Source organism: Oncorhynchus mykiss, chromosome 29, assembly GCF_057628025.1.
Source record: "Oncorhynchus mykiss isolate SJ-2025 chromosome 29, ASM5762802v1, whole genome shotgun sequence".
NCBI lineage: Eukaryota > Metazoa > Chordata > Actinopteri > Salmoniformes > Salmonidae > Oncorhynchus > Oncorhynchus mykiss.
The window spans coordinates 47,154,279-47,170,151 of record NC_143050.1 but is presented as its reverse complement, the minus strand read 5'-3'; the positions used below and the strand labels follow the sequence as shown (position 1 = coordinate 47,170,151).

General features: G+C 42.2%; 1 protein-coding gene across 5 annotated transcripts in view; it reads right to left on the bottom strand.

Moving 5' to 3' along the window:
• Window positions 1-15,873, bottom strand: part of LOC110509536 (pro-neuregulin-1, membrane-bound isoform) — a 68,100-nt gene that overhangs the window by 23,581 nt on the left and 28,646 nt on the right. For 3 of the 5 annotated variants that reach the window (XR_016493450.1, XM_021590454.3, XM_021590455.3), the window contains exons 2-3: window positions 4,363-4,501; window positions 192-250 (exon numbers count right to left, since the gene is read on the bottom strand). Coding sequence is in view for 4 of the 5 variants with exons in the window: in XM_021590454.3 (XP_021446129.3) it covers window positions 192-250; window positions 4,363-4,501 (198 nt within the window). In the remaining variant the exon portion in view is untranslated. The remainder of the gene's footprint in view (window positions 1-191; window positions 251-4,362; window positions 4,502-15,873) is intronic. The other 2 variants (XM_090227344.1, XM_036967978.2) reach the window with 1 other exon arrangement.

Sequence of the window (15,873 nt, the reverse complement as noted above, 5' to 3'; positions counted from 1 at the left end):
CAGTTGACCTGGAAGTATTACGTTTTTGGGGTGCTTAAATTAAGGTCAAATGTATGGAACATCGCAACGTACAAAAGTGCGTTAGCTACCGTTATGGGATACATACATTAAAAAAAATGAAGCAACAGGAAGTAGCGCTGATTGAGCATGCTCCAATCACAAGCACAGACAGGAAGAGAAAATAGACGTACTGTAGAAGCTGGCCATTACGTAGTTTTGACAGCGATCACCAGTAAATTCATTTGGACACCTGAGAGGGAAACAAAAAAGTCACAAACAGAAGACAAGGAAGAAGAGAAGATGAGTTTACACCAGATCTACAGAAGACTCACGTGCATCGCTGGTGTTGTCAAGGAGACTGATATGTCTTGCAACCATTGCCAGTTCTGTTTGCAAAAACATATGTACTTGAGAGAAAAGTCTCAATCAATGTCTTATTCAACAGGCCTCGAAATTCAGCAAATGTTTGGCTCATGCATTCTGATTCCAGGGAGATTTAATTAAAACTTCTTCGGGCTAGGGTCCTTTTTTTCTAAATTTCCACCTGACTGACGTGTCCCAAGTAAACTGCCTGTTGTTCAGGCCCTGAAGCCAGGATATGCATATAATTGGTACCTTTGGAAAGAAAACATGTTGAAGTTTGTAGAAATGTTAAAATAATGTAGGAGACTATAACACAATAGATATGGTAGGAGAATATCCAAAGAACAACCAATCGGATTTTGGTTTTTTGAGAGCCCATGCTCTTACAATGGAAAGTATATGGGCATAATGAATCTCCCAGGATAACATTTCTATGACTTCCACAGGGAATGAGAAATATCAGTTTGATTTTAGCAGGTGGGTTCTGTCTTCATCTTGCGTGCATACACAAATTTCCAAGACCTGTACTAAGTTTCCTATTAAACATACTTTTTTCCGTATGAAACTGTATAGTTTGATTACATTTTAGGGTATCTGAGGAGTCAATAGAAATGTATTTTGACTTATTGAAACAAAATGAAAGTTTCATTTTCAGATTCCTATCTCTGCATGTTGAACGAGTGGATTACTCAAATCGATGTCGCCAACTAAACTGACTTTTTGGGATATAAAGAAGGATTTTATCTAACAAAACGGCACTACATGTTGTAGCTGGGACACTTTGGATGACAAATCAGAGGAGGATTTTCAAAAAGTAAGTGAATATTTAATCGCTATTTGTGAATTTATGAAACCTGTGGCGGTGGAAAAATATTTTGATGTGGGGCACTGTCCTCAAACAATCGCAGGGCATGCTTTCGCTGTAATGGCTACTGTAAATCGGACAGTGCAGTTAGATTAACAAGAATTTAAGCTTTAAACCAATAGACACTTGTGTGTACCTAAATGTTTAATATCCATAATTTTTTACGATTATTTATTTGAATTGTGCGCCCTCCAGTGTCACCGGAAGTTGTCCCGCTAGCGAGACGCCTTAGCTGTGGACTCCATGCCTGAATAATTGTCTGATTATCAACCTCTTTTGATCCATCGAGAAAGGATATCGAGTCAGGATGTGTGTGTGTGTGTGTCTATTAGTAATTTGTATGCCGTTCTACCCCACTCCATACACACACACACACACGCACGCACGCACGCACGCACGCACACACACACACACACACACAACAAATTGTCTGGATGTATTGTCCGTCTGGCTCTGGGAGAGACAGTGATTAGAACTTTAGAACAGGTATGAAACACCAGAGAGAACACGAATGGCTGAGTGCACAAATATTTGGGGTTTATGACTCTCACAGGCACAGTGGCTTGACATCGCTTCCCAATGTATTCCGCTAAGCACCTGGGGGGGCCTGATGTAACATCTACCAGTCTACCAAGTAGCGGCACATTAACAAATTAAGCCCTTCATTAAAATCTAAATGACTAGAGGCTAATTGAAAAAGGGCAACATACTGACCAATGCTCAGTTTTTTGGAAAAATCTGCCTTTGACGTTTCTTCGTTTGTAAGTTGTTTGTGTACTGAAGCGGGAATTAACGTGTGGGTTAGGGGCGAAGACATGCAGATCATCTGGTGTTTGATGACAAAGCAGGAGGCTGAGTAATGTCTTGCTAAGGAAGAGATTGTGGAGTGAGATGCAGAAATAATCCAACAAGCCAGTCCAGCTGTGATTCAGTTCTGACAGGGTCTGCTGGGCAAGCCCATTCTCTCAGAGGCAGAGAAAGAAAAGGGGGATAGAGAGAGGGGAACGTGGGAGTGGGATGGAAAATAGCAGGAAACTGATAGGTGTAAGTGTTGCTGGTATGTATGCTGGTTTACCCAGAGGTCAGTGACCATTGTCAGGTAGAGTACAGTAGGACGTAATTCGAATGTACTGCCATTTCAAATAACCGCATGGCTAAAGAAAGACATTCGTATTGGCTATGAATAGTTAAATACAGATTAAATTAAATAAAACATATAATTTGCTATAAATAAATTGAGGAGGGGGTCAGGATGGAAAGCGTTGCTTCCATGATGTTCTGACCCTTCCACACTGTGTGCCTGTTACAGAATCCGTGCTCTGACTCTTCAGGCTTCAGCGAATCAGGCTCCACAGGGACCCCTGGCAGACAGGTTATTTTTGTAGAGGGTTTCTGAGGGAGTGACGGCATGCTGCATCATTTACTGAAAGGAAACGAAATATCCCGGAGACAGCAGCGTTTTTGCGCTTAGTCACCGAAGTATTGAACACGAAACTCAATCTGTCGGTGGACGGTAAGAGTCTGTCTTATGTATGTGTTGGATGGCCCAGACCCAAAGTGTATCCTTGGCAATGTCAAGCCTTGTGTCAGGCACAAAGAGGGAGGAGCAGCAGTGATCTTTCTTGCTGCTGCAATGGAAACAATAATACCATGAGCTATCCCCACCTCACCATGTCTTTTGAAAACGACTGGGTTTTCTAACCACAGATGTAATGATGTAATATACAAATTGGGAGATGCTGTAGATAATTAGGAAGAGTTTACAACCTAGCAATGTTTCTAAAGGGTCAATCCACTTTGCTATACAGACCACAGTGTACTTCAATGCCTTAGTGGTCAATTGGTCTGGATAATACATGATTTTTCCTCAGATGGATTTTATATGAATGACAATGATGGAGAATGTGGACAGGACAGCAGAGAGGTGATTATCTTGTCAAATATAGATGTCAGCGATGTATGCTGTTGCTTCTCATACGAAGCGTGTAAAGAGCATGCCAGCTTGTTTGCTGCTCGGGATGATTCGCTACTCATGTGCCTTGAGCTGAGTACTCAAACTCTCAGAGACTGAAAGTCACAGAGGTTCAAGCCACAGAGGGCACTGGGAAAGCACATCAAGCCCCGTCCTGCCTCGGTCTCTCATCGGCTCTATCACTTGGATCAGGGCTGAACACTCTCGACAACAAGAGTGCGATGCTGGAGCATAGCATAGCATGAACATAGCATAGTCCTGCTGTAAGAACACGGCTGATCCTGACACCAGCACAATGTCAGCACAGAGTCATGTTCAGTAGGGCATGTGACGGAAAACACTTTAAAACGTTTCACAACAACAAACTGAAATGACCCTTTCTTATTGGACAAGTCCCTACTACAGTCTGTTTAGTTACATTTGGTGCCTAATGAACATGACCCAGCTCTAAGGTTACAAAGTGAAAAATGAAATGGGGAAGAAGACAGAAAGAAAATCTCATAAATACAACATAGCCCCAGATTTGGGGTTTGTTTTTCTTAAATGGAGTGCGATGAAAGGAGCCGGCATTAATAATGTAAGGGGGCATAGGGACCTCCACCTGCTCTGCTCTCCATGTTGCTTAGCCCAGTTAATGTCATCCAAAGCATCCATTAGAACATCCTCCCCTACAGCTGCCCAAAAAGACATTTCAAAGTGCAGAGGCAGCACATTTGTACACCGCTATGATGTCTTGTGCATTCACTTTAATCTCTGCTCGGGTCTTTGGATTTTTTAATGATTTACTCAAAAAACATTCAACTGACACCTTTGCTTTACTGTAAAAAAGGCACAGTTTGGGCCTAAAAAGCTCTGCGGCCTAATTTAGCAGGCATAAATGGGGCTGGACATAGCGCATTCTAAAAGATCATGACTTCAAACATGATAGATAGTAAATGTTATGACTGCATCTACTGTATCAGCATGTGCTACTTCTTGACATGTACAAAAAAGCAAAGTAGTGTGCTGAAGTCGGCACCGGCATCATGTGGGAGCACAATTAAATATTTAGAAACAGCAGCTATAAGCCATCAGGAATTGTATTAAGCATAAAGTCAAACATAGTCTGCATAGTATAGTACAGTGTGTGGTGTGGATGTTGTTGTGTTTCATCATGTCCTACCTGCAGAGGAACTTGGACCTTCCAGGGGTGATGTCCAGGGTGAAGCACTCCCCTCCGTTTACACAGTAGTTTTTCTGGCTGTCACTACAGCGCGTCATGTGGCTTGAGGTCTTCACCACAGCGGTGGTGCTGGTGGCAGCTGCAGGAAGATACGAGGGATTAGCAGGAAATGGATCCAGTCATCCCAGTAGACCCCTGGGGAGTGTTCAGCTGAACGCTAGTGCTTAGAGAAAGCTACTGTGGCCTGATATAACTCAAATATTAATAAAACATTTACAACTCCTTGCTGTCTAAATAATGACTTCAAACCTAAAGTCAATTCAGAATGGTTATCTTATCTTCAATGAACCAGCTTTGGAGCAGTGATGTTTCTGAAAAGTCTCAAGACGTGGAGACGCATTTCCCCTTTTCTGCCCATTGGAGCAGCTCAGGCCAGTGCCGTCCAGTGAATCAATAGGCTGGAGCTCTAAGCACTCTGTCAGCTGGTGGTCTCGACAGCCTCTCCCCACAGCCTGTCCTCCCCAGTCTACACTGTGTGAAAGCCCATAAACATTTTAAATAAGCACTTTCCCCCCCCCCCCCCCCTAACCCTCTATCTCATCCGGATGTCACTTCTGGCATCAGAAGCCTTTGCGCATCGGAAATACAATGGATGCGACTGCCGGCCGAAAAGACGTCAGAGCTCGATGACTAGGGGGTTGAATGAGTTATCTTGCAAAACAAATCTACTTCCTGGCATGGATGAACGCTCTAGTCGGTTTGACAGTGTTTAGGGCAAAAAAAAACATGGGCCGTGAACCTGGGCCGTGAACCACCCTACCGGGCCCTCTCAGACTCAGAGCACCACAAGGGCAGGAGGAATATACTTTCACATACATAATTTTGGCTTAAAACCACATTTTGGTCCTGGCTAATTCCAGCCGGACGAGGTGAGCATTGTTGCATACTTTACTCCTTTTTAAAAACCTACCTGGGAAGAGGATCGTGACCCGGATGCCAATGTGACTGGTTTAGGCCTCATTGACGATTCCGACGTAGTGCCGTGCCTGTGTCTCCTTCCTGACAGACAATCGAGTTAACTCATAGATTATTCTTGAGATGACGCAATGATTTCATAGGTCACAGACACCATCAGCTTACATTTTGTACTGAGAGACATTACCTTTTGACTAAATGCAATTCAATCTCTAGGGGCCATACTGTTGTTTCCCAGTAAACAGCCAATACTGGTTGAATAATTGACAATGCAACAGATTGCTTATCTCCCACAAATCAAATTACTTGCTATGCCACCGTTAAATCAATCAAAAGTCTGCATCCTACTCTTCATTCTAAAAAACAAATGTAAGCTCCCCTCTGCATACAGATAGACTGTAGCTAATATATGGGGAACAATCTCTCCTCACAGACGCCAATGCAATTACACTAGGGCTTAAATAAGGGACAAGTTTAAGTAATGACACACTCAACTAATCATGAATACCAACCATTCCAACGATATGACCCTCAGACAGCCTTCCTCACTTTTTCAAATCCACCAACTTCCAGGTGCTAAATTGTAGGGCAGTTTATCTATTAGAAATGTTGAGCCTTTTCAGCACTGCAACTAAAAGACTGGCAACTGGCCTACCTACGATTGCTCTGCTAGATTAGGATAATTGCCCAGTGAGGAAAAAAGAAACACATCTGATTGCCATTACTGACGTTTTCAGCTTTTGTTTGGGACCTTTCAAAATGTCAACCAGCTATTGATACAAACCCTATCACTAACATTGATTCAATCAGCAAAAGTCAGCATTGTTATCTGAAATACATCAGCACATACTGTATGCATTAGAACTGGTAAGCGATCGGTACCAAATCAGTCACGACACACCTTACTTCCTTGTACAGTCTAGTTCTTAATCCAGTATCAAAACAGGGAGAAATATGGTTTGAAATATTGTTAGTTTTACAGCAGAGGCTTAATGAGAGAAGTGAGAGAGAGGGTCATGAGGGCTATATTTAATGACGCTGCAGAGCTCAAGCTGCACCTTTTTCACCCACCGAGTTTGATGGAAGAGAAAGATACAGTTCAATCAACAACAACAAAATGTGTGTGGTGAATAAGAAACCCAGAACTGGGGAGCTGCTTGATGGAGTGTCTCGTCCTTCTCCTGCATCGGCCCTTTGGGCCAATGGCGGGCTGGTGGTGGATTTTTGCCGACCCAACAGCCCATTGCAGCTTACCGTATGCTTCCCAGTCAAAACAGTTCACGCATATACACAAGTTTACATACACTTAAGTTGGAGTCATTAAAACTCGCTTTTCAACCACTCCACAAATGTCTTGTTAACAAACTATAGTTTTGGCAAGTTGGTTAGGACATCTACGTTGTGCATGACAAGTTATTGATACAGATTATTTCACTTATAATTAACTGTATCACAATTCCAGTGGATCAGACTTTTACAGGCACTAAATTGACTGTGCGTTTAAACAGCTTGGAACATTTCAGAAAATTATGTCATAGCTTCAGAAACTTCTGATAGGCTAAGTGACATAATTTGAGTCAATTGGAGGTGTCTAATGTCATTTGCTCGTGTTTCTTGGCCCAATTAGTCTCCTCTTCTTATTGGTGTCCTTTAGTAGTGGTTTCTATGCAGCAATTTGACAATAAAGGCCTGATTCATGCTCTGAATAGTTGATGTTGAGATGTGTCTGTTACTTGAACTTTGTGAAGCATTTATTTGGGCTGCAATTTCTGAGGATGGTAACTCTAATGAACTGATCTTACATTATTCCATGTGTTATTTCATAGTTTTGATGTCTTCACTGTTATTCTACAATGTAGAAAATAGTAAAAATAAAGAACATCCTTGAATGAGTAGGTGTGTCAAAACTTTTGACTGGTACTGTACATACAGTACACTGTATTTATAGATTGCATTTGGATTACTGTTACAGTGCTATTTGGTTTGTTAAAATTGGATTCCTTCTGACATTTCATGATACATTTTTTATTTAAAAATGTTTATTATTCATGTACTTGTTTCACATTTTACTGTGTAACAATCAGCTCGGATTTCAAACCATGCTGCAATTAAAAGTTCAAAGAACTTACAGGATCAGTCTCACCGAATTGTTGAGGAAGACGGAAATCCAGGCTGGTGGATTTCCTTACATCAGCTCAATGTTCATGGCATCCTCCAAAACAAACACAATCCACAAGAATGAGCAACAATTATCGCCTTCAATGGTTAAATCTATCCTCTTTATACAAATGGAACCTCAGCCAGGTACACACCAAATACTACTCCCCCTTAAAGGGATAGTCCAAAAATATGACAATGACGGCCATCCTAGCTTTGCTCAGGCAAATAAACGCAGTCAGAACTGGCAAATACATAATATACTGTAACAGCATTAAAATACACAAAGGTTTACCCTTTGAAATTTTTTTAAACTTTAAAGCAGACACAAGTATATGTCTATGTGTCTATCACCTCACACTTGTGGCTGTGTCACAACTGCACCCATTATAACATCTGCTAAACTGTGTACACGACCAATAAACTTTGATTTGATTTGGGACCTAAAACAGAGTGAAATATAAAGACAATTTAATATTATTCTCATGTATGTCAAAATCTATTTAAAACTGCTTTAGAGAGTAGTAAGACAGACATCTGTTCCAAGATGGCATAGCAGCCGGACGGACGACTGTTTTGTCCCATCCCGTGTGTACAGTTGAAGTCGGGTGTTTACCTAAACCTTAGCCAAATACATTTAAACCCAGTTTATCACAATTCCTGACATTTAATCCAAGTAAAAAATCCCTGTAGCCACTTTATTTTAAGAATGTGAAATGTCAGAATAAAAGTAGAGAGAATTATTTATTTCAGCTTTAATTTCTTTCATCATTTTCACAAGTTTACATACACTCAATTAGTATTTGGTAGCATTGCCTTTAAATTGTTTAACTTGGGTCAAATGTTTCAGGTAGCCTTCCGCAAGCTTCCCACATTAAGTGGGTGAATTTTGGCCCATTCCTCCTGACAGAGCTGGTGTAACTGAGTCAGTTTTATAGGCCTCCTTGCTCGCACACACTTTTTCAGTTCTGCCCACAAATCTTCTACAGGATTGAGGTCAGGGCTTTGTGATGGCCACTCCATTATTTTTGTTGTCCTTAAGCCATTTTGCCACAATTTTGGAAGTATGCTTGGGGTCATTGTCCATTTGGAAGACCCATTTGCGACCAAGCTTTAACTTCCCGAATTATGTCTTGAGATGTTGCTTCAATATATCCACATCATTTTCCTACCTCATGATGCCATCCATTTTGTCCTTACCTTTGCTGGTTTTGCTGAGTGGCCTTTCAGGTTATGTCGATATAGGACTCCTTTTACTGTGGATATAGATATTTTTGTTTCCTCCAGCATCTTCACTAGGTCCTTTGCTGTTGTTCTGGGATTGATTTGCACTTTTCGCACCAAAGTACGTTCATCTCTAGCAGGCAGCACGCGTCTCCTTCCTGAGCGGTATGACGGCTGTGTGGTTCCATGGTGTTTATACTTGCGTACTATTGTTTGTACAGATGAACGTGGTATCTTCAGGCATTTGGAAATTGTTCCCAGGGATGAACCAGACTTGTGGAGGTCTACAATTTATTTTCTGAGGTCTTGACAGATTTCTTTTGATTTTCCCATGATGTCAAGCAAAGAGACACAAAGTTTGAAGGTAGGCCTTGAAATGCCTTCACAGGTACACCTCCTTTTTGACTCAAATTATGTAAATTAGCCTATCAGAAGCTTCTAAAGCCATGACATAATTTTTTGTAATTTTCCAAGCTGTTTAAAGGCACAGTCAACTTAGTGCATGTAAACTTCTGACCCACTGAATTGTGATACAGTGAATTATACGTGAAATAATCTGTCTGTAAGCAATTGTTGGAAAAATTACTTGAGTCATGCACAAAGTAGATGTCCTAACCAAAACCATAGTTTGTTAACAGGAAATGGCCCCATCAGTAGAGGATGCCTGGTTGCTCTTCAAAAGTGCTTTCCTCTCCATCTTAAATAAGCACACCCCATTCAAAAACTGTAGAACTAAGCCAGCAAGCCAGGCTTCTTACCCATTTAAAGTTTGTAGAACTAAGAACAGATATAGCCTTGGTTCACCCCAGACTTGACTGCCCTTGACCAGCAAAAAAACATCCTGTGGTGCTCTGCATTAGCATCGAATAGCCCCCGCGATATGCAACTGTTCAGGGAAGTCAGGAACCAATATATTCAGTCAGTTAGGAAAGCAAAGGCTAGCTTTTCAAACAGAAATATGCATCCTGTGGCACTATTTCCAAAAAGTTTTGGGACACTGTGAAGTCCATGGAGAATAAGAGCACCTCCTCCCAGCTGCCCACTGCACTGAGGCTAAGAAACACTGTCGCCACCGATAAATCTACGATTATCGATAATTTCAATAAGCATCTTTCTACGGCTGGCCATGCTTTACACCTGGGTACCCCTGCCCTGGGCGAACATCTCAGCACCCCCCCTGCAGCTACTCGGCATCCTATTTCGCAACAAAGCCTCCTTCACTCATGCTGCCAAACATACCCTCGTAAAACTGACTATCCTACCGATCCTTGACTTCGGCAATGTCATTTACAAAATAGCCTCCAACACTCTACTCAGCAAACTGGATGTAGTCTATCACAGTGCCATCCGTTTTGTCACTAAATTCCCATATACCACCCACCATTGCAACCTGTATCCTCTCGCTGGCTGGTCCTCACTACATATTCGTCGCCAAGCCCACTGCCGCCAGGTCATCTATACATCTTTGCTAGGTAAAGCTCTGCCTTATCTCAGCTCACTGGTCACCATAGCAACACCCACCCGTAGCACGCGCTCCAGCAGGTATATTGCACTGGTTGTACCCAAAGCCAACACTTCCTTTGGCCGCCTTTCCTTCCAGTTCTCTGCTGCCAAAGACTGGAATGAATTTCAAAAATCTCCCTCTCTGACTTCAAGCATCAGCTCTCTGAGTAGCTTACTGATCATTGTACCTGTACACAGCCAATCTGTAAATAGCCCACCCAACTACCTCATCCCCATATTATTACTTACCCTCTTGCTCTTTTGCACCCACTATCTCTACTTGCACATCATCATCTGCACATCTATCACTCCAGTATTAATGTTAAATTGTAAGTATTTCGCCTCTATGGCCTATTTATTGCCTACCTCCCCCCTACTCTTCTACATTTGCACACACTGTACATACATTTGTTTATGTGTAAATCTGTGTTGTTGTTTTTGTCACACTGCTTTGCTTTATCTTGGCCAGGTCGCAGTTGTAATGAGAGCTTGTTCTCAACTAGCCTACCTGGTTAAATAAAGGTGAAATATATTTTTTTTAAATAAAAAGACAGTGCTGAGGCAGACAGTGGTGGAGATGAGGAAGGTTGCAATGCAGGAAGAGGCAGAGGAGACACAGAGAGAGGAAGCAAGCTGAGAGAGAAGTTAGTACTGGTTCCCAAACTTGGGGTCAGGAACCCATGAGGGGTCCCCTGATATTTAAACGAGGTCCCCTGAGAGAATCTGTAATTTTTCAAACATTTTAGAGTCAACTAAGTTCATTTAACACTTGCACACTTTTGCAATAAAGAAAACTGTATTTCAGTACAGATTACATGAGATAATAAGAACATGAACGTGATTAAAAAGATAACACATTTCAATATAAACATCTTCACATCCTATATTTCTGGACATTTCTAGTGTCCAGTCCAAATTAACTGTTTTGGGAGGCATGACCTGATGTGCGTTTTCTGTCATTTTTAACCACCTGAAAATGCAATCAAACAATACAGTTCCAAAAATGTAATATATTTTGGTTTATATCGGTGATTGTTCGTCTTATCTCGATCGCCCACTGGTGTTTATAGTTTATCCACTTATTTTTTTTACCTCTACATCACTGACGACGATCAATGCTACTCTACAACCTAAACATCACCAGAATCAATATTTTGATGTGGTCTTGTGTGGCTCAGCTCATGGGTTTGATTCCCGCTGGGCACACCCGTATGCACTCACTACTGTAAGTCACTTGGGATAAAAGCGTCTGCTAAATGGCATACATATGTGCAGTGACTGCAGGAATATAAGATCACCTCGTAACTGAGCTGAGAGCACCACATTGGCTTGATGGGGAGGGTAGATTCATATTATTTTAAATGGAACATCTTCCATTTCAATTAAATACTACTAAGCGTTGTGTTTAAATCGCTGGGCTGGCTTGCATTATTAATGTAACTGTAAATTACAGTCACTTTGAATTCTAGTAACTGTGCAGTTAAGGGCAACATTTTGATTAAGCAAAAAAATATGTTTTTTGAGATAAACTACACCCATGCTTTCCATTTCGCACCATAACTAATGATGGTGAAAGGGAGAAAAAAAATGAAAGTGTTTCTTTCCCCATTCCAACGGATGTTGACAGACTGCTTCAGACCATCTGGTGTCTGTTTAGTCAAGAGCCCAATTGGATTTCTCCAACCAATGGAGTGGGTTATAATCATAACCACCCCCCTCATCCCCTTTGGTTGGCTTTACTGTCTACTTCTAGGGCCACAACTTGAACCGATGGATAATCTAATAGACACACCATGGAGATGCCATGTCTGGGACAATTTTGTTTTGAGCACACGTCTGCTCCTATTCGATAAAGACTTTCGAGGGCTCCTCTTCAGAGGGCCCAATTAACGAGGGGAGAATACAGTTTGAGTAAAACATTTTAGTGAATACCTTACGAGTTTACAGACTTTTCTTCAACTTTCACCAGCTAAATGAGGTATCGTTTTGGGCAGAGTAGCCGACCATATTAGTTCCTCTATATGTTTGTTTGATTTAATTCAGAAATAGTAAATGTATGATAAGTATATTAACTGTGTTTGACACCACATGCCAATGTCAGTAAGGGTACAGTACATTGGTTGTGAGTAATAAAACACTGCTGTGCCATATTTCACACTAGTGGTAGTGGCAGGTATAATTAATTAGACAAGTTCATGTGAAGAGGTAACGATAAGTGTATGTCATTGTTATCTGATAAACTTATCGGCATAGCTTTATAGAGTACAATTTTGTAAGTGATTAATAACTGGGCATTATAGAGACAAACACCATGTATCCCACTTCAATTGTAAAACATTAGCAGGCTCAGGAGTTAATATAGCCTGTTCATTTATCTGGGACCTGAGAGTCAAAAACGCTGGTTTGAATGAATAAACCAGTGTGGCTAGCAGCAGCTAGGAGGTTATGTGATAACTATTTCATCTCAAGCATCGCAACAACACCTAGAAAACAGAGTATCCTATCCTCAACCCACATCCCTTGGGGGTCTGAACACCAAATGATCTGTTAAAGAGTAGAGAGGAAGCCCATTGTCTCCGACCACTTCCTGTGTGTGCGAGGCTACTCCAGGCTATAGGTTAACAGTTCCGAGGGCTACCAGACATAGGGAGCATCTGTTTTAATCAGCAGTGTCATATGATCAGCTAATTACTCTCATGGTGTCTTCTGTTCATTTTCAGGTCAGGGTTTTGTGCACAGAGATGAGGCGCCTTATATCACAGCTGTTGACAAGAAATGAGTTTGTTTTCTCTTAGAAACAAATCAAATTTGATCGGTCACACACACATGGTTAGCAGATGTTAATGCGAGTGTAGCGGAATGCTTGTGATTCTAGTTCCGACTGTGCAGTAATATCTAACAAGAAATCTAACAATTCCCAACAACTACCTTATACACACAAATCTAACAAATAATCGAACAATTCCCCAACAACTACCTAATACACACAAATCTAAAGGGGTGAATGAGAATATGTACATGAATGAGCGATGGCCGAGCGGCATAAGCATGGTGCAGTAGATGGTATAAAATACAATATATACAGTCCATGTGATATGAGTAATGTAAGATATGTAAACATTATTAAAGTGGCTTTATTTAAAGTGACTAGTGATCTATTTATTAAAGTGTCCAGTGATTGGTTCTCAATGTAGGCAACAGCCTCTCTGAGTTAGTGATGTTTAGCAGTCTGATGGCCCTGAGATAGAAGCTGTTTTTCAATCTCTCAGTCCCAGCTTTGATGCACATGTACTGACCTCGCCTTCTGGATGATAGCGGTGTGAACAGGCAGTGGTTCGGGTGGTTGTTGTCCTTGATGATATTTTTGGCCTTCCTGTGACATCGGATGGTGTAGGTGTCTTGGACAGCAGGTATTTTGCCCCCTGTTGATGCGTTATGCAGACCGCACCACCCACCACCCTGGAGAGCCTTGCGGTTGCGGGCAGTGCAGTTGCTGTACCAGGCTGTGATACAGCCCGACAGGATGCTCTTGATTGTGCATCTGTAAAAGTTTGTCAGGGTTTTGGGTGACAAGCCACATTTCTTCAGTTTGAAGGTTGAAGAGACGTTGTTGTGCCTTCTTCACAACACTGTCTGTATGGGTGGACCATTTCAGTTTGTCTGTGATGTGTACGCCCAGGAACTTAAAATGTTCCACCTTCTCCACTGCTGTCCCTTCGATGTGAATAGGGGGGTGTTCCCTCTGCTGTTTCCTGAAGTCCACGATCATCTCCTTTGTTTTGTTGATGTTGAGTGAGAGGATGATTTCCTGACACCATACTCTAAGTGCCCAAGTGTCTTATCGTTGTTGGTGATCAGGCCCACTACTGTTGTGTCATCTGCAAACTTGATAATTGAGTTGGAGGCATGCATCACAGTCATTGGTGAACATTGAGTACAGGAGAGGGCTGAGCACACACCCTTGTGGGGCCCCAGTGTTGAGGTTCAGCGAAGTGGAGATGTTGTTTCCTACCTTCACCACCTGGGGGTGGCCCGTCAGAAAGTCCAGGAACCAGTTGCACAGGGCGGGGTTGAGACCCAGGGCCTCCAGGTTGATGATGAGCTTGGAGCGTACTATGGTGTTGAATTCTAAGTTGTAGTCAAAGAACAGCATTCTTACATAGGCATTGTTTTTGTCCAGATGGGATAGGGCAGTGTGCAATGTGTTGGCGATTGTGTCATCTGTGGAGCAGATGGGGCAGTATGCAAACTGAAGTGGGTCTAGAGTGGCCGGTAAGGTGGCGGTGATATGATCCTTGACTAGCCTCCAAAGCACTTCATGATGACAGAAGTGAGTGCTACGGGGTGATAGTCATTTACTTTAGTTATCTTTGCCGTCTTGGGCACAGGAAAAATGGTAGCCATCTTGAAGCATGTGGGGACAACAGACCGGGATAGGGAGCGATTAAATGTCTCTGTAAACACACCAGCCACCTGGTCTGCGCATGCTCTGAGGACACGACTAGGGATGCCGTCTGGGCAGCCTTGCGAGCGTTAACAAGTTTAAATGTTTTACTCATGTCAGCCACAGAGAAGGAGAGGGGGGGACGGAGTCTTTGTCAGCGAGCCGCGATGGTGGCACTGAATTATCCTCAAAGCGGGCAAAGAAGGTGTTTTACGTTTGTCTGGAAGCGTGACGTCGGTGTCCATGACGTGGCTGGTTTTATCTTTGTAGTCAGTGATTTCCTGTAGACCCTGCCACATACGTCTTGTGTCTGAGCCATTGAATTGCGAGTCCATTGAAACCGTCATCCATCCACGGTTTCTGGTTAGGGTAGATTTTAATAGTCACAGTGGGTACAACATCTCCAATGCACTTCTTAATAAACGCACTCACCAAGCCAGCGTATAGGTCAATATTGTTCTCTGAGGCTGACAGGAACATATTCCAGTCCACGTGATACAAAAAATCGTGACGCGTGGCTTCCGATAGGTCAGACCAGCGTTGAATGGTTCTCGTCAATGATACATCCTATTTGAGATTCTGCCTATAAGACGGAACGAGCAAGACGGCGTTGTGGTCAGATTTGCCGACGGGAGGGCGTGGGAGGTCTTTGTTTGCATCGCGGAAGTTAGAGTAGCAGTGGTCGAGAGTGTTAGCCCTGCGAGTCATGCAATCAATATGCTGATAGAATTTAGGTAGCCTTGTTCTCAAATTGTATTTGTTAAAATCCCCAGCTACAATGAATGCAGCCTCCGGATATATAGTTCCCAGTTTACATAGAGTTCAGTGAAGTTCCTTGAGGGCCGTTTTGGTGTTCGCTTGAGGGGGAACACAGCTGTGACTATAACTGACGAGAATTCTCTTGGAGGTAAAATGGTCGGCATTTGATTGTAAGGAATTCTAGGTCGGGTCCCCTTATCTCAGGTCTATAAACCCTGCATGTGCTGCGATTGTGCTGGTTGAGTGAGGAAGGATGGATCAAATCAAATCAAATTTTATTTGTCACATGCGACAAATAGAACAGTGAAAGGCTAACTTACAAGCCCTTAACCAACAATGCAGTTTTAAGAAAAATACAAGTTAATAAGTAAAAAACGAGAAAAAAATTAACAAATAATTAAAGAGCAGCAGTAAAATAACAATAGTGAGGCTATATACAGGGGGTACCA